This window comes from Panicum virgatum, chromosome 7K (assembly GCF_016808335.1).
Source record: "Panicum virgatum strain AP13 chromosome 7K, P.virgatum_v5, whole genome shotgun sequence".
Lineage (NCBI taxonomy): Eukaryota > Viridiplantae > Streptophyta > Magnoliopsida > Poales > Poaceae > Panicum > Panicum virgatum.
This window is the reverse complement of record NC_053142.1, coordinates 42487862-42507172: the sequence shown is the minus strand read 5'-3', so window position 1 is coordinate 42507172 and position 19311 is coordinate 42487862. Positions and strand designations below refer to the sequence as shown.

The following is a 19311-nucleotide window of genomic DNA, read 5'->3' as shown; positions in this document are numbered from 1 at the left end:
ATAATTATTTGCAAAACTTTTCATCGTTTAGCTCAGAATCCTCCTAAACCCTGAACCCCATTTTCCGGAATCTCTCTCTGTTCCAAGCGTCCGATTTCCAACCCCCGACCTTTTCCCTGTGGCCTCGTCCGCGCGCGCACGCGACGTTGCGCGTGGCGACCAGGTCACAGCGGCCGCCGCGAATCCCGCCGACATGCGCTCGTTTTCTCTCCCTTTTCCCCCTTTTTCTTTTTCTTTTCTCCTTTTCTTCCTTTTCTTTTTTTTCCATTTTTCCTTTTCTTTTCCCTCCCCTTCTCTCCTTCCTTCCCTCCTCCCTGCCGCGCGCCCCGATCGCCGCTCGGCCGCCGCCTGCCCGCGCGTGCCTTCCCTGGTCGAGCATCCCGTCACTGCGCAAGGGCCCGCTCGGCTTGCTCACGCGCCGGCCCGCACGCCCGCGCGCGCTCATCCCCGGCCGCCTCCGCCCGCCCACGCACGCGCCCCGCGCACGCGTTCCGCGACGCCGCCGTGCCCTGCAAGCTGCCAAGCCGCTCGCCACCGCGCTATCGCCCACGAACACGCGCACGCGCACCGCGTGGCCACGTTGTACGCCGCGCCGCTCGCTGCCGCCGCCCTCTGCCTCGCCGCGCAGGTCGCCGCTATGCGCACGCGCTCACCGCTCCGCTCGGCGCCGCCCGCGCGCACGCGCTCGCGCACCCTCCTCCCCTGCTTGGCCCACGTGCACGCCTGCCCGCGCCGCGACACGCTCACCCGCGGCCGCCTGACCAGCGCTGGCCCCGCTCCCCGCCATCACCGCCGCGCCGCTCGACGCTCCGCGAGCAGAACCACGCTGCTCGGCCCGCCTCGCCGCTCACTCCAAGCACAGCACCCAGCCTCCCCCTCCACGTGCCACAGTGAGCGGTCTCATCGTCCTCACTGCCGCACGCCGCTCCGCGACAAGCCAACGCGGCCAAACACCATTAACTCCGCCTCGCACCGCTCGCCGGCCACCCTCACCGCCACGGCCCTCCCCCACCGACCTAAATCGCCTATAAAAGGGCACCCAGCGCGGCTCACCCTCGCCACAACCCCGCTCGCCGGCCATAGCTTCCCTTCCTAGCCCGCAGCGCCGCCGCCGCAGTCTCCTGCACCCGCCGCCGCCCGCTCCCGTCGACCCACCTCTGCGCACCGCCCCAGCCTGAGGTGAGGACGGGAATCACACCCGCGCACCTGCCTTTCCCTTTCCCCCTCGTTCCCGGCCGCCGCCGTGGCTCAGAACGGCCGGATTAGCCGCCGCCGACGCCCTATAGCCGCCTCCTCTGTTTCCCGTGGAGGGAGGAGGAAGAAAGGGGCATATTAGCCCATAACCCCTCCCCTTTCTTCTAATTGTTAAAAGAACCCCTCCACCCTTTGGCGTTTTTGCAAAAGCATCCCTGCCCTTTATGATATTCACAAACAAACCCTTCCAATATGCAACATATTTATAAATAAACCCCTGACCCTTTTTAGGATGACCCAAATAGTTTCTAAAATACAAACCAAACCCCTACCTTCTCAAATATAATTACAAACAAGTTCCTGAAACCCCTAAAACTCTATATAACCTATCATTTCATGCGCCAAACGACCTCGGATCTACCTAAAACTTTACCACGCCTCTCATGACATAGTTTCGTCCATGCCATTAGGAAACCGCCCGAAAATATTACTCCGAACTCCATAACTTAATTATTTCCGATTCGAGCTCAACGATAAAACTTTTATTTCTTTTTCTTGATTGTGTGTTTGTTTGTATGTGTCATAGACCACGGTGTGAATGAAGGAGAGCCCATTGACGAGCAGTACTACGAGCCAGCGAACGAGGACCAGTTCCACGACCCCGAGCCCGAAGGACAGTGCTTCGACCAGGACCTCCCCGAAGGCTTCGAAGACGGCAAGTTCAATCCCATCCTTTGATGCATGCTTTTGTCCTAATTTTTATAAACACAACCCATTGGCCTGTTTTACAAAATTGCATATGTTTTGCTTGCTGAAAACACGGTTGGATAGCCACCCCTTGATTTGTTATGATCATTCCTTGACCACCTAGATTAATGTCCGAATGTGTTGTTTGGACGTTAATCACTGCTAGAACGCTACGCTTAAGACCTTAAATTCAATACAATCTGTTTTATAAAGGAAAATGTGTGAGTATGTGGGAAGGGAAAAATGTGAAATTTCGAAAGTTGAGTTAGACGGGATGGATGTCATTTTTGTGTGATTTGCCGTTGGTGTGCTCGTGCCTGTGTGGCAGAGCAGGGAAGGGAGATATCCATCTTGTCACCCCTAAGAACCGAGTTGGTGTGTCATCTCACCTAACTCCACTATCGTGCAAACCACTCGACCGTTGAATGGGCAACAGCTTAGCATAAACCCCACTAGTTAGTCTGATAAGCATCAGGAGAGCTGAGAGCAATGGGTGATCAAGGAGAACGGATTAACTCTATGTGACTTATGCTCCAGTTAGAACCTCTATGATAGGTCGATAACCCCTTGGTGCATCCCGTGATGGCTAGTCAGGTCTAGCTAAGGTGGGTAATGGCTTTGTTGGGATCTGCACCGACACTAAGGTGATCGAGTTGCGGTACCCCGCTTGTGATTAAGTTGCACACCTCTGCAGAGTTAAGAATTTATTCGAATAGTCGTGCCCACGGTACTGGGCGAGTTACGGTGTGGTCACATAACTAGTGTTTATTCTGGGATGGGTTGGCGTGAGTTGTTTTGGGAAAGTGTCCGGCAGTTGTGCCGTGTGCTACGGCGGATGAGGAGTCCGGTAGCAGCTTAAAACTTGAATTCTGTGTGGATCAACCCTTCGTGTTACTCGGTACAAGAAAACTGGTTTTGGAAATATTCTCTTTCAAATGAACCCTTGCATAAAATATTGCTTTCCGCTGGTTTTGGAAATATTCTCTTTCAAATGAAACCTTGCATAAAATATTGCTTTCCGCAAAAGTAAACCTTAACCTTATCCTTGAATTACCCCGTGCATTATACTCTGTTTATTCCCCCTCCGTGGGTGTGATTGGACTTGCTGAGTACGTTTGTACTCACCCCATTCTTAATTTTTACAGAGGAAGACCCAGACTTCGTTGCAGAAGACGTTGAGTAGGGTACCGTCCTGCACCCAGCCTTGCCTGTGGATTAGGGTCACCCGCAGGAGATACCGCATGGCGCAAGACTCTGATGACCCACTTTTTATATTTAATATCGTTGTGTGGGTGTGGGTTGTAATCCTCGTGATAGTGGCGCTTCTCTGCTCACTACCGCGTAGAGTTGTACGGTGATAAACCATCTGATGTAATAAATGTGTCATCAGCCTCCTAGGACTGATGTTTGTATCACATTTAAGTCTTCTCTTATGAGGGGACGCTTCAAGTGGGTCCAAAAGAATATGTATGGTTGCAGGTAGGGTCTCTACTCTCTCGAGTCTCGACCCTTCTTGTCCACCGTCCCGGGCGCCCTAAATCCGAGATCGTCTAAACGAGCCATTTCAGTCACATTTACTCTCTCTCTTTCTCGAACTCTCCCGTTTGGTTACTGTTTGAGAGGGGCAAGAGCGAGCGATTTGGACCCCGCCGGTGGAGCCGGCGGTCTTCCTCACCTCCGTTGGCCCCCTGGGCTACGCGAGGTGCTGGAGACCGCTGTGCTCCTCTCGGTCGGGAGTGGTGGTCCCGATTGGCCTAGGGTTAGGGTTTGGTTTCCGGCGGCGGCGTCGAGGCGACGGCAGCGGCGGCGTCAAGGAATAAGGTCCTCTCGGGCACCTCCTCGCCTCACTGGTACTCCGCTCCGGTGCCGGCGTTGAGCTCGTGGAGGAGGGTCTCCCCGTGTGGAGTCTCTGTATAGGAGTCTGTCGGCGGCGGTTCGTCGTCCTCGAGGGGTGACGAGGTCGCCGCCTTTCTGCGTTGAAGGTACGGAGGTGGCTGTTGGTCTCGTGGTTGACAGGTGGTTGGATCGGGCTCGGGTTCCCGTCGTGGCGGTCGTCGGTGGCGGCGAGCTTTGGTTCATGATCGAGGGTGCTCAAGGTGCGGCCCCGGCCGATGGGCTTCTCAGCGATGGCCCTATCTCGTTCCTAGGGACGAGTGTCTTCTGCGGCTTGTCAAAGCGTTCGCGCGAAGGTGCTCCCTCCGATCTGGGCGGCGGCGGCTGAAACCGGCGATCTCCGGTGGTCGGGATTTCTGGAACTTCCAGCTTGCAAGAGGTCCGGGGACCTTGGTGTAATTTCTTTTTTCTTGAGGGCCTTTTTGCAAGATGGGTGGGACAGTTGTCCTCCATATCCTTGTATGGTGTATCTGTACTACTGGTATTGTATGTCTTCCTTAACTTTTAATACAGGTATGCTTTGATAAAAAAAAAGAGATCGACTGAACGGGCCACGAAACATTATCAAATGTAGTAGTATCTTTATCTTTACCTACTTATAAATAGTGGACCGTTTCTGCGGTACATTGACTTTTGGTCCGTCATCTATCAATGACAAGTGGGCCCTGTACCAGTGCGTCTTGCCTCATCCGCAACAATCGAGGCCCCCCTGATCGCTACCCACCGTATGTGTCTGCCGTCTCCTTTCTCGGCGCATCTCGATACGAGCTGCTGTTGTGCGTCGCAAACCCCATCAGCATCCCCGACGAGGAGACCCCGGCGGCGGTGGCGACCACCTCCTTCGCGGTGGCCTGGCGGGTGCCACCGCCATCTCCCAGACCGGCAGCGGCAGATGGCACTGACGCAGGAGCCACCCAACTACGAGATCGGGTGGAAGCACACCAAGAAGCTGCCCTGGAGAAGCCCCGGGGGCGGGCCATCGTCGAGTTCCTGGAGAAGCTTGGACGGGGTGATGGCGCGCGGGCGGTATGGGTCCGAGCAGCTGGAGTACTGGGCACCATGGCGGGCAGGGTGACTGGAGCGCGTCCGGCAGGAGGCGGAGATCCTGGTGGCCTAGGGTGGCGTGGAGGAGTGCGTGGTCACCAAGCTCTTCCGCATGCTCCGATGGACTTGGAGATGGTGAAGGCCGCCATCAAGGAACGCGTCCGCTGCCGATAGGACATCCTTCTCGCCCTTTCGCTGTGACACAGTCTCTGCTCTGATGACTGATGTGATGTGAAATTTTGTAAAATTTTGAAATTTTGAAGGAAACTGAACAAGGTCTCAGGCTATTCACACTCATCTTCCTCTATTTTCCTTCCCTAAAAGAATATTCTTAGCCTGGTCATTCAGATTCTATCCTCTATATCTCTCCTCTATCCCAACTACCAGCCGCGGGACCCACGCGTCAGAATTTTTTTATCTGCCTTCCCCTTCCCCTCCCCCGCGTCCGTCTCTCTCCTCCCCTCTCCCGTCGCTCTCTCTCTCCCTCTCCCTCTACGGCCATGGCGAGGTGAGGGCGCGGAGCAGGGGCCCCGCCCCAGGCGGCGAGCCTCGCGCGCGCCGGTTTCGAGCTCGCCGAGCGGAGCCCCTTGCCACGGCTTCCTGCCGCGCACCGGCCGCGCGGGGCCATGGTGCGGTGGGCGCGGAGGCCGGGAGCGCCCCCAGCACCGGGCAGGACGCGGGACGACCCCTCCCTCCCCAAGGCCTCCCTTCCTCCCCCGATGCTGGTGGCGGCGAGGCGAACAGGGTGGCGAGGCGAGGCGAGCAGGGTGCGGCCCTCTGCTCCTCGTCACGGCCGCCCCTGGAGCTCGCCACCGCCCCCTGCCTCCTCACCACTCCCTCCGCTCCCTCCGTCGGCGTGCGGTGGCCATGGCGGGCGGTGGTGGCGGCCCGGCCTCCCTCTCCGTCGGCGTGCCGGCTGCTCCCTCCGCTCAGCCGGGCGGGATCGCGGCGGCGTGGGGCGGAGGCGCGAGGCGCGGTGCTGTGCCGGGGCGCGTTGGCGGAGCTGCTGCACACGTAGCCCGACGCGGCGTGGGGTCGCGGTGGCGGCCAATCCGGATCTCCCTCTCACTCCCCGCTCCTTCCTCTGCTATCTCCCCACTGCGCCGCCGCGCCATGGCCACCGTGGTGGTGCCCTCCTCCTCCGGCGGCGCGCCTCGCGGACGAGCTCCGCCTCGCCTGGCGTGAGCTCGTCGTGGCCGCCAAGCACTGGATGTAGCCGAGGCGGCGGCGGCGGGCGAGACGGCGGCGTGGGAGGAGGCCGCGCGGCGGGGGAGACGGCGGCGTGGGGGCGGGCTGCCAGGCCCCACGAGCTGACTGAGGCGTGCAGAGGACGTCCTCTATTCCCGTAGATTTGGGGGATCCTGGGAGAAACTTTGTAGTACGGGATGGTTTACGGGACGCCGCTGCAGTCCCTCCCTTCCCTATGCGAAAGGGTCTGTAGACTAGTGGTTACAAGAGCCTCAGTAGCACCTGAAGTCTTGTGTTCGACTCCCCATAGAAGCGAATTTTCTAGGATTTAACGGCGTTTGTGCTTTCAGTGGTAGACGACGTTCTCGTCGACAGCGGAGCGACTGTGGTGACTTCGTCAATCTCGAGGATTTGCCGGCTCAGTCTCTCGGAGGTGCTCATAGGAGTAGAGTTGCGTGTATGTATTCATAGGGATGAATGTGCGTGCGTGTTTGTGAACGTCTGGGATGGTTTACGGGACGCCGCTGCAGTCCCTTCCTTCCCTATGCGAAAGGGTCTGTAGACTAGTGGTTACAAGAGCCTCAGTAGCACCTGAAGTCTTGTGTTCGACTCCCCATAGAAGCGAATTTTCTAGGATTTAACGGCGTTTGTGCTTTCAGTGGTAGGCGATGTTCTCGTCGACAGCGGAGCGACTGTGGTGACTTCGTCAATCTCGAGGATTTGCCGGCTCAGTCTCTCGGAGGTGCTCATAGGAGTAGAGTTGCGTGCGTGTATTCATAGGGATGAGTGTGCGTGCGTGTTTGTGAACGTCTGCGTCTGTATTGTGTTTCCCAAAAAAAAATCCCTCCCTCCCCTATTTGCTTCCTGTAGGATCCTGTCCAGGATACCAGTGCGAGCAGTCTCAGCTCTCCTGAAATCGGAGCAGCCCAACGGCCGAGCTACGTCAGGCGGGGCCCACGTCACCTCCGCTCCCAAATTGAATCCGTTCCGCTCCCTTCGTCGGCGCGTGCGCTGTGTCTTCTTCCAGTTCCCCTCCCTGCGATTCCTCTCCACTCGCCTCGGCCCCGCGCGCGGCGCTCCCAGCAAATTCACCATGGCTGGCGGTTCTCACGCGCCAGGCCAAGCCGGAGACCCGCCGAACCACCGCAAGCGCAAGGCCCCTGTCCCCACCGCAGCCGCGGGCGACGAGGCGGAGGCGGAGGCGGAGGCGCACGCGCTGGGGAGGGAGGTCGAGGAGCTGGAGGAAGGGCTGGCCGATCTGGACCGCCGCGTCCTCGAGCACCTCCGCAGCACCGCCACCCGCCTCGCCGATGCCGCCGTCGACCGCCTCGCCGCGCTCCGCCCGCCCGCCTGCCAGGGTACGCTGCCCCCTCTTCCTGTCTCGCTCTCGCTCCCGTACTAGGGTTTGGGACTGGCCCTCCGTCTTGGGGCGAGTTGATGCAATTTGTGTTCCGTAGACTGTAGGTTCCTTCTCAGGGGATTAATGTGGATTCGCGTGGTTACATTAGGGGGCCGTAGGGAAAGTAGAGGCTCTTTTGTTAACCTACACTGTGATTTTGAGCCAGAGAAAAAGGTGTGGAAGGGATTTGGTTTTCTTCGCATTACATCTGCTGTCACCACAATTTGCTATGTGAGTGGGCCTATTAGTTTGAGAAAAACAGTAGTAGAACCTGTTACGTTCAAACTGTTAGATGATTCCCAGGAGCAAAGCAATCAAGCTTGGCAGCTTTGATTTTTTACATTGTAATTTATGTTTTAACTTAGCTGTGTATTTTGGTCAGTACATGTTGGATTGTTCGCTTAGCAGCTTATTTGGGTTCAGCGATTGGATAATGGGATATGTGTTTCCTTTCCACAGTTTTTCTTCAGCATAATCCCTTGCATCGCTGCAGTTCATTGTGACAGAATGTTTGTCTCCTTAGTCCTTCCCTCTCTTTGTGGCTTTTCTCACTTAGCTTGCATGACTAGTGTGTCAAACTTAATATTTGTTCACAGCAATATTTATACAATTTTGTCCTCATAATTGCTGAATGTACATGGATATTGCAGAATTTCCAGCAGTCTCTGAAACATCAAGTTCAGAAGATCAAGAGCAACTTCATAAAAAACTAAACATCCTCAAATCCAAGATCGAGGCTAATATTGCAGATTTGCCTAAGGTACTTGAGAAAATGCATGAATCTGTCGCTCGCTGTAAGAACTTGGAGAATTTGGATGTGAAGATCCATCCTATTTTTCAAACAAGATGCTTGTATCATGTTTGAGACCTTTTGATTTGGCATTGTAGTCAGGGATTGATCACTGGCAGGACAGCCAAAGTGTTGGATGTAATGTGTTCTGTAGGTTTATTTGATCAGAAAGCATTGGATCTAAGTTCTCTAGTTTTAGTGCTGACCATTTTGTTGCGCGAAATATCATAGCAGCACTATTCAGAGGAGGCTTCTTGTAAGTACAAACTGGAACAGAAAGATTCAGCAGAACTGCAGAAGCATTTGGTAAAATGTAAGATTCTTGGAATTTTTGTACATAAAGATTGAATTGCTGCTAGAGTGACAGGACAATCACGAGTAGGTTGGTTACGGATGTGTATTTGTCCAGGGCGCACTGTGTAAAGTATTTATTGAAGGAAAATTGTATGGCCTCTTGAATTTCTAGTGGCAGAACTAGTTTTGGATTTGAAATTCTATACAATAAATGGACCCCTTGTTTTAGCTTTGACTTCCGAGGACAGAAGCTCAGGACCGAAAAAGAGATGTTTTTGCCTTTATTACGTTTCATTTCATCAAAGCGGCGACTGGCACAACCAAAGCTCTTTTCTTCTCTTTCTTCATATCAGAACTTAAGATATAACCACGCATTAGAGTATGGAAAGGTACAAACACCAAATCTGGAAGCCGAAGTATGCCCATGCCATCGAAATTAGTTACAACTTAAGGGATGTAAAGTGATTTTATTTTCCCAACCCTCACCAATATTCAACTAGGCCTGTCCACACTAAGTTATAGATATATATCCAGCTCACGACAAAGTATATCTTTTTCCTTATATACTGCCTGATTTCGTGCTATGAATTCGTTGCCTGATTTCGTGCTATGAATTCGTAAGTATCTAAACCAAATTGAACGAGAGGAGCCTACTACAGACTCTTCTACACCTTTCAAAGCTTTGGCCTTGGGTTTGGTCCTCGTGTCTTCTCCCTCCTAATCAGTGCCTCTTGGGTCAGCGACATGATAAGCTGAGCATTCGAGAGAACATTATAAATTATTTGGGAACCAACAATGTGTGCAGAAGCAAAAGTCCAGAGCTCCGAAGCAATGAGCGCATACCTCTCCTTGCCTGTTGAACATGCGTCCAGTGACGAAACCGCGGCCACCATGCGCAGATGGGCTCTCAATCTATTCTCATGGGAAGCAACAGGAACCTCAGTATCTCACATGGACACGTTACTTTGTATCTGTATCAGATGAAGAGATGGGCAATTTCTTACCACGTACAGCAACCAGTCATCAGCCTTCACAGGTTTGTGGAACCAGATCCTGTAGAGCAGGGAACAGCAGCGGTATGAACAAACAAAAAGTTGCTGAACTGATTATCGGAATCACTACAGTGAATAGTACAAAAAACTCACGAGTGATCGAGACTGAGTGAGTATGTCTTCAAACCCTTCTCCCGGTGAGGATTCAGGCTGACACCAGAATAAAGTAGATCCGAAGCATATGCTACAACACATCTGCAATATTGCACAATAACATTCATAGTGCACAGGTATATAACCGATGAGAGATGGTGTACGGTTATCAAATTACAAACCTATGTAGAGCTTGATCATCTGAAAGCTTTCCTCGAGCTCTAAACCAGTAGTTTAAGCTGAAAAAGAATCAGAGGCAGATACTGAATCATAACTATTTCTACTAATAAAAGGATCTGTGCTGAAAGAACAGGAAAAATCTTGTCATGGCAGAAACTGGGATCTCTATACTAAATTTCAGAATAAATAAGGTTCGTGTAGATATTTGAGGTCAAACTTGCCTAAATCAGGCCAAGATGAAATAAAATGCAAACTGTGGGCTGCACCGAGGGAGAAAGATGGGTAGATACCTTGGTTTATGTTGAGATGCTGAGTCTTCACAGAATCTCATTTCTATGGGCCAAGGTGTGAACTTCTTTTTAGCTGCCAAGTTCCTATATTGCCTGCAGATGACTACATGGTCAAATATCTGCCATGCATCAACTGATAAATAGATGAACCATACTGAAACTCACTTAGAAAGAATATTTGATATTACTATCATGGTGCCCGTGCGTTGCTACGGCTAATATAATACACCTATGTAATACCATAAACTTTATGTTCATCCACCTCATGTATAGGCCGTACCGTGATTAGACATTGATTCGTGTTCCGATTGGGACTCCGATTGATTTGTCCGGGTTCCGATTAGGATTCGGATTGATATATCCGGACTCTAATTAGGATTCCAATTGACGGACTAAGGAAACATTGCTTACTCTAGAAATAGTGCGGATAGGGATAAATGTGTATTAACAAAAAGGTAGATCCACTAGAAAAATTATGCTTATCAACTATCATACTTCAATGGCACAAGAGAAGTCAATTCTGAAGGCTATGGTTTTGATGACTAAAATGGTGAATAACCTGACAGCAATGTTAATTTAGGAAACTATCAAAAGAATTTGATAGGAAGTTAGATAAAATTACGTTGGGAAGCGCGGGTCAGTAAGCCGTCTTTCTCGTATCTCCTCCAGATTAAGGAGCTGCATTTGATTGCTTATTAGTTGTCTGTTCTTTATTCCACATATACCAAATTGAAGAAAAGAGAGAAATCCTTGCCTGTTCTGGAGGAGGAACATCAGGCATGATTGCAGCCTGATGCTCAAAGCCTACTTCTTCCTTCTGCAATGAGGTTGGACAAAATCAATTAAACAGATAGACCAACTTCTCACTGAAAGATTTCATAAGGTTGAACTTTGCTATTCAAAAATCTCAAACTAGCAGTATAATTTCTTGCAGTTGCACCACAAAAAAAATTACCTATGGACCAAAATAAACGTACTAATCAAATTCGAGACTAAGAACGATATTGTTTGGAAGTTACTGAGATAAGGTTGACTTTGATTCGCATTTGCCGAGGATATTCCAGTTCTGGGTTTAAAGAACACAAATTTTAGTAAAGTAAGCAAGTGCTACAATGAGCCATTTTTCTTTTGAACTGCTCATATTTTCCTCAGTTACATCTTAAGTTAAATCTGAGAACAGTTTGTACTGACAGTAATAATTAAAATTACCAAAGTGATGTGATGCTATGTTTTGGAAAGTACAAGGTTAACCTTACGGCAGCAAACAGATTCTCAGTCAAGTGCAAAACATAGTCAAATGGTGATTATCGCTGGTATCATGTTGTAGTCACTTAATCTGCCCAATTAAGTTCCTATATTATCATTTACAAAGGATAAGAGCCATAACGATAATCACCTGGAAAGAAGCAATCAAAGTGAATATAACTAGGCCTTTCTGCTTCGCCTCTACTTTTCTGGTTGCAAAGCTGGATCCATCACGCGCCCGATGAACTTGATATATTATTGGCACTACAACACAGGACAAATCAAAGACAGCCATGAGCATCAAACCCTTTTGTTGGATTAAAGGAAAGTGCACATGATCTCAAGCATACTACCACTTACGCAGAAGATGCAAGAGTTAAATATACTGCCTGTTATTCAATTGATCATAAATAAGAATAATAAATTGAGGCCCCAGATGAGCCCAAACTAGAAGCTTCTGCTTATAAGGTCTTTATGAACTGATATATTAGTGGTTCTCAGATTACATTTGGTCGGCCAGATGGCAAAAGATCACATAGGTTTTGAGAGCCTTACTGTTATTGTCTCCAGCGACAAGGAAAATTGCATGCAAACTATGCACCATTTTTAGACAATCAACAGTCTTGGATGCAGCTGCTAGTGCCTGCATGGGATCAAACTATGCAAGCTCAATATATGCTTCAAACTTTTTACAAGGATTCCCAGCTTTTACTAAAACGAATCATAGAGTTATCAGTAGGAGACAGAAAGACATTTGTCCAAACGAATACCAAGGGTCAGCAGCAAGGGAGCTGATAACTGAATTCGAAAGGGACTTATTCTGAATCCAAACTAATAGCTACAGGAATTCAAAAGACTATAAGCAGTAAAATTGTATAGTCTATTGTTTGTCGCCCAGAGGTGCTTATGAGTGTAATTGTGCTTAGCTACATATTTAATAACTGAGATATTCATCAAGTGAGTGAATCATGCAAGAAAATCATATGATAAAAACAAGACTTCCATTTGGAAGTCCCGGAACAGCTGCGTGTTTGACAACACCCAACCACGGACTCAAGTGGTGCTGCAGGAAGTCGCTGAGCAGTTGAGCCTTTGGGCCATGGCAGGAGCAAGGGGGCTGGGTTCCTTGTTGCATTTGAGTTGGCCTAGTGTGGTAGTCTTCCTTTGTTTTCAGGCACGCATGTATAAAAATACTAATCCAAGCCGTGGATTCGGCGTGTATCCAAAAATTTTATACCTATTAATACAATAATGCGCAGCTCTCCTGCGTGTTTGAGAAAAAAAAACAAGACTAGCGAAATAAGGCAAAATGGAATGTCTGGAAGAGAGGGTGGTAGAAAAAGTGCCTGTCCAATCAATTGTCCTCCAAAAACTTGCCTAAACATTGGACCTTCTGGTAAAGTAAACCCACGGAAGATATCGACCTAAAAAAACAGGGATAATAATTGTGGTAAGCAAGACAAGGGATGTTGCTGCAAAATACTATGACACATTGACACTATATTTATCATGTTCGTCCTTTTAAATTGTAAATGAGGAAATGCAACCATGCAAATCTGTAAAAGAATCTCCTCTCCTATTTTTTTCTTTCAGGCAATGCATATCAAAGCATGTGATGATTTCTAACTTGGTTAACCTTCAAATGTGAACACTATGATCCCATTGTCTCTCTTAAATCCTTTTGGTGCACACAGGAGTTGGTAAAAGAGAGGGAGAAAAACTAAAAACATTGAGGTTTTGCATCTGATAGTACATATGTTTTAGCCCTTAAAATATGCAAGTAATAATTCTAGTACAGTAATCAAACTATACGCAGATAGTAACAGAATAAAAACATCATAGACACTGCCTTACACTTACCTCTAGTGGTTCTAAATGCAAAATTTTTTCCAGCAAAGAATGTTCAGGTGTCTCCTCCGCATTCCAAATTGTTTTTGGTTGTAACAAATATCCATATTGATTGGGCAATATGAAGCAGGTCAGCTGCAATAGATGAAAACAATAAGCTAGATATTGTTACACACATTTGGAAATGCCATCAGTCAAGTATCCCTGGCAAAAGGAATCCTACAACAAAAAAAAAATGACAAGCCAAAAGTGGAAATGTCAGAAATAATGACCTTTGATAGTGCTACAACATTAACTTGATGATCGGAACTATTTGTTCCTACAAAATAATGCAAACAATTAAAGAACAAAACAACATATGTACAACACAACTATATCTTTTTCATAGATAATGCATTTGATCTAGATTATTAAAATAAAAAAATCATAATAGGAAAGAGCTTACCATAACCAAAGTAGTCATACTTATTTAACACATAGTCTGGGCGGTTTGCTTCTTCTGCATTCGCAGATGCAGAAACTTCAGCCTTCAAGACAAAGAGAATTTCATTCAAGTATCAAAAAGTAATCCGCTAATAATAGTGTCAATCTCTTCCCCCTCTCCCATTATGGTAAATACAGATAGGGAAGGAAATAAAGCTACAGAGGAATAGGACCATACGATACTCTGAAATGATGGAACTCAGTGTTGAGTCTTAAGCCAAACAATACTACAAATTATCATGTGATAAAACATTAACAAGTGATAGTTCTTCTACAGTCTACTAGGAATTAACTTAGAAAGAAAAGCCAGGTCAAAATGATATGATCCACATATTTGAATTGATACGAAGCTACTGATACGATTTCCCCTTGTGGGGGCCTTTTCCCTATACTACATGATAATCAACAAATCAACAATGCTGAAGATGGTTGGCAATAATGAAGCACAAAAGTATTTCTATGAACATTTGAAGTGCAGATTCAATGAAGCATCAATGCTGAAGATGAATGGCGACCACTAATCGCATAAGTATTACGGGAAACATTTAGGTCATATACCTCTTTAGCTTACTGATCGACAGTTTATACGCCATGTAATTATATGTGTACTCATAGAATTAACAAAAGCAAGAATTTGCATAAATTTTTACCTGACCGTCCAATATGATGTAAAGGCCATCTACAGGTTCACCTTCGCGGGCGACATAGTCACCAGGTTCTGCAAGGCAGAAACCCAACATAACTCACCTTAAAGCCACACCAAATTTACAAAATCTTAAACAGTAGAGCCTCCTAGAATGGGGCATAGACAGGACAGGCACCAAGGGTCAACACTCAATACAGTTAAACATAACCAGGTCATTGAATTTGGCTGTTTCTCGCAAAGCTACGTCCGCATCCGCTTGCTTCTGAAACTTGAATTTGGCTGTAGTCTACTAGACCCAACATTAAACATTCGCAAATACTGTGAGCTGTGCAGAATATTAGGTACGCAATTGGAGACTGGAGAGCACATCAAGTTTCGAAAACACACACAAAGTAACCCCAAAGGAAGCAAAATCCGCCGTCAGTTCACCTTGATGAAAAATAAAACGACCCAACTATCAATCAATCCAGCAGGCCAACAACCAGCAGCGGTCGCGGTCGCGGCCACGCAAGGTACGTACCGTAGCGCTTGACCTGGACGGCCTCGGCGATCCTGCGGAGGGAGGAGCCCGGGAGGCACTGCAGGAGGGGCACCTGCCCCAGGAACTCGGTCACTGCACACCAATGGCAACCAGGCCCCAGATTAGCCAGAATCGCTCCCAAATTCGGCGGGCGCTGCGCCGGCGCTGCTTTACCTTCTTCACGATCCATCGCCGGCGGCAGTAGCGGCGGGTGGCGGGGTGGCACCGGAGCAGCGAAGGCGGCTGCGGTCGAGGGGCGGAGTAGGACGCGGACAAAAAAAAATCTGAAGAGTTTAAAGCGCGGCGAGGTGAGACGGGAGATTAGTTGGCCGTGCGCCTGCGACTCGTGGGGAAGGCGGAGACGAAGACGAGACGGGGCCACCGGGGGGAGGACCGGAGGAGACGAGTGATGAGGAGAGACTCCAGTTTGTGCGCGTGGTGGTTTGCGCGATGCGGACGCGATGGCGAGGTGTGGGCCCTGCGTGTCAGTCTGGGATAGTTGGAGAACTGGGGCCCCCGGTTCATGGATCTGACTCTGTGTGTTAGATGGAGGGAAAAGAGATGTGAAAAGTCACATCGGACACTGTAGCGCACTGTAGCACTTTTCGTCTCGCAACGTACATCAAAACTATGCAATTAGTTTTTTTATTTACCTACATTTATTACTCAATGCATGTGTTATTTGTTATATTTAATGTTTCGATGTGATTTTGATGTGATGGAAAGTTTGGATGTTGGGGGGTTTTGTGGTATCTAAACACACCCCTAGATGACTAGTGGGACCGGGATGAAAATGGACTGTGTTGTCAGTGGAATTCTAAGGTAAGTCATGTCATTATTGCACGGGGCATGGCTAGTTTACGGTCAACCGTACGGGGTGGCTCCTGTGGCAGCCCCGCCTAAATTAATCCGGTTTAAGTGCGCTAAACATCATCAAAACAGTAATCAGGGTTAACACGCACTTAAAACGGAGTAATCCGGCAGTGCTGTCGGGTAAAATCCCGATTAAACCACTTGAAACAGAATCGACAAAGCAGTCCAGAGAATGTAACATTCCACAAATTTTACAGTACAGAGTATGAAATAAAATTATTGTTACAAACCAAGTTTGGAATTTATAAAAGTACAACAGAGTTTAAGTTTGACGGAAAAACGAACGATAGTCTAGCGACGAAACCAGACGTCATGATGAAGCCCGTACGTTACGTTCGTCAAACGTAACCTCCGATGTACCACCTGAAAAACAAAGCCACAAGCAAGGCTGAGTATACTAATACTCAGCAAGGCTTATCCGACTAAGGGTATACTTAGCCCTTTATCTAGACATGCAAGACTTTTGGTTTGAGGGGTTTGTTTTGCCGAAAAACAGTAAAGAGTAGATCCTTAATTTCATATTTTAGCTTTCAGGTTCTAGTTCGATTAACCATTCTAGATGAGCATCTATCCAATAGCATACATGGTGGAAATAATTATCTTTCATCATCCAACCAACCATATTCATCATTATCATCTTTCACTTCTTACTCTATGTGGCAAAAGGGTTAAGCAGTCCCAAACCGTGAGAAGCGGACGATTCGAATCGAATTTGTTAACCTGGCCAGGCAGACCTAACACACACGTATGGGAACCAAGTCACCCACACGACTTTTCCCCTTTCTTTCCGGGTTGTGGATCAGGGTCACCCACTTCGAGTACAAGGATCCACGCCACGGTATGGCGCCGGGTCGTGAGCCTCCTTGCACCCGCATGTGGCCGCATGAGAACAACGTTCAAAGAGGGTGAAAGTAAAGTCCACTCACCGGACCGATCAGGTACTTAAGCTTACCGATTACCATATTTCTCGGCATGTGGTTAGTACGTTCAAAAGCTTAACCACCACTACCACACACTGCAGCCTTATCCATTTTCACTAAACAGACGGGGTATCACAAGTACCACAACCCCGCCCGTGAGCCTTATAGTTACAGTATGTAGTAGACATTCAACTCCTATAGTTCTCGCGAGTAACAGGAAATCACTCGACTTCTACCGAACCATTAGCCTAGCCATCTAGCGACCTACACATACTAGTGTTCAAGCATAGCTACCTAGGATTATGCAGCTAAGGTTCCAATCAACTCCTGTAAACTTAAATGCGCAAGTAAATAGAAACAATAATAAGTTGTATAAATTTAAAATAGATAGGACATGCTCCGGAGCTTGCCTGGAATTAACACTAGGTCAGTGTTAGTTAGAGAACAACTGCTCGGCAAACATCTTCCTTCGGTCGTGTACATCGGAATCCATCCGTCCATCTTTTGGATGTGTCCACCATTCACCGTCTTCTGGCTCGACTCCATCATCATGTCATTCCCACGGTTCTTCTATCGTATCTAAATGAAATGCGACAATGCATATGTATGAATGCACAGTTTCGAGAGAACTTATCAATTAATATTTCCTGGGCAGTCATTTATAGAGTAGGAATTTAACACAATTTAATTCATAAAATCAAAGTGGGGTTTTCATTATATACCAAAACATACAAAAGTTATTTCTTCTAACAAAAATAAAGATAACATGCTTTATCCAAAACTATAATTACCCATAGCTCATGGGGTTGAAATTTTGATGCAAGGAGCAAAACTGAAGTACCAACTTATAATAAAATTTTCAGCTATTTTCATGAAGCAGATTAAACATGAACAATAAGTTAAACAACTTCTGCTGGGATAAAGATCTATTTTTTACAGAACAAAGTAGGAAGTTATTGATTCTCAAAATTGGCATGTAGGTTCATCTACTCAAACTCAAGCTCTAGTAAAACTATGAGATTTTTCTAATGAAGGAAACTAGGGTTTTTGATTTACAAAGTTTATTCATGATTAAATCGAAGGACTAGTTATACATTACTAAAAATTCCCAAAATTATTCTATAGCATCTAGAAACAAAATTTAGTCTGTTGTTAAAATTTCAGCTCAAGAAAACTAGTATAGAACCCAATGGATTTAATTCTATTTAACCTAGGCATAAACCAAGATCTAATGAAACCTATAGCTAGAGTTGTCAAAATGTCCTCAAATTTTTACAGTAAGCTATTCATCTAGGGTGTAGGACTCTGTACAAAAACTAGCCTTAGTTCATGACTACAACAGGAGATACATTTGTGTGCTATTTAATCTAATCTTTATCCTAGATTAAATTAGAAGCATAATATGAACATGTGACTGTAACAAAAGTTGTAGGTTTTGATCTAAGGATTCCAAAACATTTTAGTTTGCATTTTTATGATTTTTATACGATTTTATATGGAATTTACAAGTTTGCTGTTTTTGAAAACAAAAGAAAAAGGAAACGAACTTTTGCATCTAGGCCCCTGGATTTCTGTTTCTTCTCATGGGAGGTCCTTGGCGGACGGAACAGAATAGGGGAGGGTCGGGCGGCCGTTTTCCGGCGAGGTTCGGCCCCGGCGGCGAGGGGGAAGTTGGGGAAAAGGGTGAGGGGGCTCGTGCGCACCTGCCGGTGGTCTCAGTTGGGGCTGAGGTGGCCTGTGGTGGCCTGTCCACGGGCGCCGGCGGCCGGCGGCGGCCCTGTGTCGCGGCTGCGGCACTCCGGCGAGGGGGAGGCAGCTTGGCTGGGCTTGGGAGCTCCGTTGGGGCGAGGTGAAGCCGTTCCCGGGGTTGATTGGAGCTGTGGGAGGGCAGAGGTGGGAGCTCGACGTGGAGCGGGCGGCCGGCGGCGGTCTGAACCGCGGCGACGCCGTTCCAGTGGGTTGGGGCGGCGGTGGAGGGGTCAGGGAGCACCAGTGAGCCGAGAGGGACTCGTTCCCGGAGGTGGCTCGGGTCGAGGGAGGGCGGAGGAGGGGGCTCCGCGTTGAGGCCGTGGGCGGCGGCGCCATGGACGCGACGGCGAGCTCCCTGGCGCAGGGAAAAACTCGGCTCGGCTCTGGAGAAAGGGAAAGGAGTGGAGAGGGGGTCGAGCACGTCTGCTGCACGGGCCAAAGGGGAGGAAACAGGCGAAGGAGGAGGCGAGGCGCGGTCAGCTGTCGCTGCACGGCGTCGCCGTGGCGCTTCGACGTCCATCCTCGGCGTGCGTGCAGGGGACGGCGACGCGTGGCGGTTCGAGAAGCTCCAGGAAGGCACCAGGGGCGCGGAGAGGGCTGGGCGCGGCGAGGGAGCGGCGCGTGGCCGACGGCGAGACGGCGAACGCCGTCACGGCGAGAACAGAGAAGGGAGATGGAGGTGATGGCATAGCTGTAATTAGATCGAAGTTCAAAATTCGTTTTGCAAACTCAATTTTTCTCTTTCTATATGGCCTCAAATGAAAAACTTTAGAATACCAAAGTTGTTCAAAATTTCGAGATCTACAACTTTCGTTTTAGGCACTCTTTCATTTGCACACTGGTTTGAAAGATAAAAATTGAAA

General features: G+C 48.5%; 3 protein-coding genes across 4 annotated transcripts; 1 reads left to right on the top strand and 2 right to left on the bottom strand.

The window, feature by feature from the left end:
• Positions 1 to 6969: 6969 nt before the first annotated feature.
• Positions 6970 to 8777, top strand: LOC120641407. Its single transcript, XM_039917514.1, has 2 exons — positions 6970 to 7424; positions 8116 to 8777. Exons 1-2 carry the CDS (start codon positions 7160 to 7162, stop codon positions 8328 to 8330), a joined length of 480 nt encoding a protein of 159 aa, XP_039773448.1. The 5' UTR covers positions 6970 to 7159; the 3' UTR covers positions 8331 to 8777.
• An 84-nt stretch (positions 8778 to 8861) lies between these two features.
• On the bottom strand, positions 8862 to 15310 carry LOC120641406 (acyl-CoA thioesterase 2-like). 2 transcript variants are annotated; one of them, XM_039917513.1, is made up of 17 exons: positions 15081 to 15309; positions 14907 to 14999; positions 14391 to 14458; positions 13703 to 13784; positions 13530 to 13576; positions 13270 to 13392; positions 12756 to 12833; positions 11965 to 12052; positions 11561 to 11673; positions 10919 to 10981; positions 10787 to 10842; positions 10165 to 10257; positions 9877 to 9933; positions 9695 to 9796; positions 9554 to 9602; positions 9393 to 9461; positions 8862 to 9301 (listed from the first exon to the last, which is right to left on the bottom strand). In XM_039917513.1, exons 1-17 carry the CDS (start codon positions 15094 to 15096, stop codon positions 9224 to 9226), a joined length of 1275 nt encoding a protein of 424 aa, XP_039773447.1. In that variant the 5' UTR covers positions 15097 to 15309; the 3' UTR covers positions 8862 to 9223. The 2 variants fall into 2 exon arrangements, with proteins under 2 accessions (XP_039773447.1, XP_039773446.1); XM_039917512.1 differs by having other exon boundaries at positions 14907 to 15310.
• A 1805-nt stretch (positions 15311 to 17115) lies between these two features.
• On the bottom strand, positions 17116 to 18917 carry LOC120643076 (formin-like protein 5). Its single transcript, XM_039919605.1, has 2 exons — positions 18403 to 18917; positions 17116 to 17278 (listed from the first exon to the last, which is right to left on the bottom strand). The coding sequence occupies exons 1-2, from the start codon at positions 18782 to 18784 to the stop codon at positions 17253 to 17255; spliced, it is 408 nt and encodes a 135-aa protein (XP_039775539.1). The 5' UTR covers positions 18785 to 18917; the 3' UTR covers positions 17116 to 17252.
• Between the last annotated feature and the right edge of the window lie 394 nt (positions 18918 to 19311).

Coding starts and splice junctions, on each gene's coding strand:
- LOC120641407 (XM_039917514.1), top strand. CDS start 7,160: ATGGCTGGCGGTTCTCACGCGCCAGGCCAAGCCGGAGACCCGCCGAAC. Junction 7,425..8,115: donor CCGCCCGCCCGCCTGCCAGG/GTACGCTGCCCC, acceptor TGGATATTGCAG/AATTTCCAGCAGTCTCTGAA.
- LOC120641406 (XM_039917512.1), bottom strand. CDS start 15,096: ATGGATCGTGAAGAAGGTAAAGCAGCGCCGGCGCAGCGCCCGCCGAAT. Junction 10,982..11,560: donor CTTTGATTGCTTCTTTCCAG/GTGATTATCGTT, acceptor ACCTCATTGCAG/AAGGAAGAAGTAGGCTTTGA. Junction 10,258..10,786: donor ACTGACCCGCGCTTCCCAAC/GTAATTTTATCT, acceptor AGTCATCTGCAG/GCAATATAGGAACTTGGCAG.
- LOC120643076 (XM_039919605.1), bottom strand. CDS start 18,784: ATGGCGCCGCCGCCCACGGCCTCAACGCGGAGCCCCCTCCTCCGCCCT. Junction 17,279..18,402: donor CCAACTGAGACCACCGGCAG/GTGCGCACGAGC, acceptor CATTTCATTTAG/ATACGATAGAAGAACCGTGG.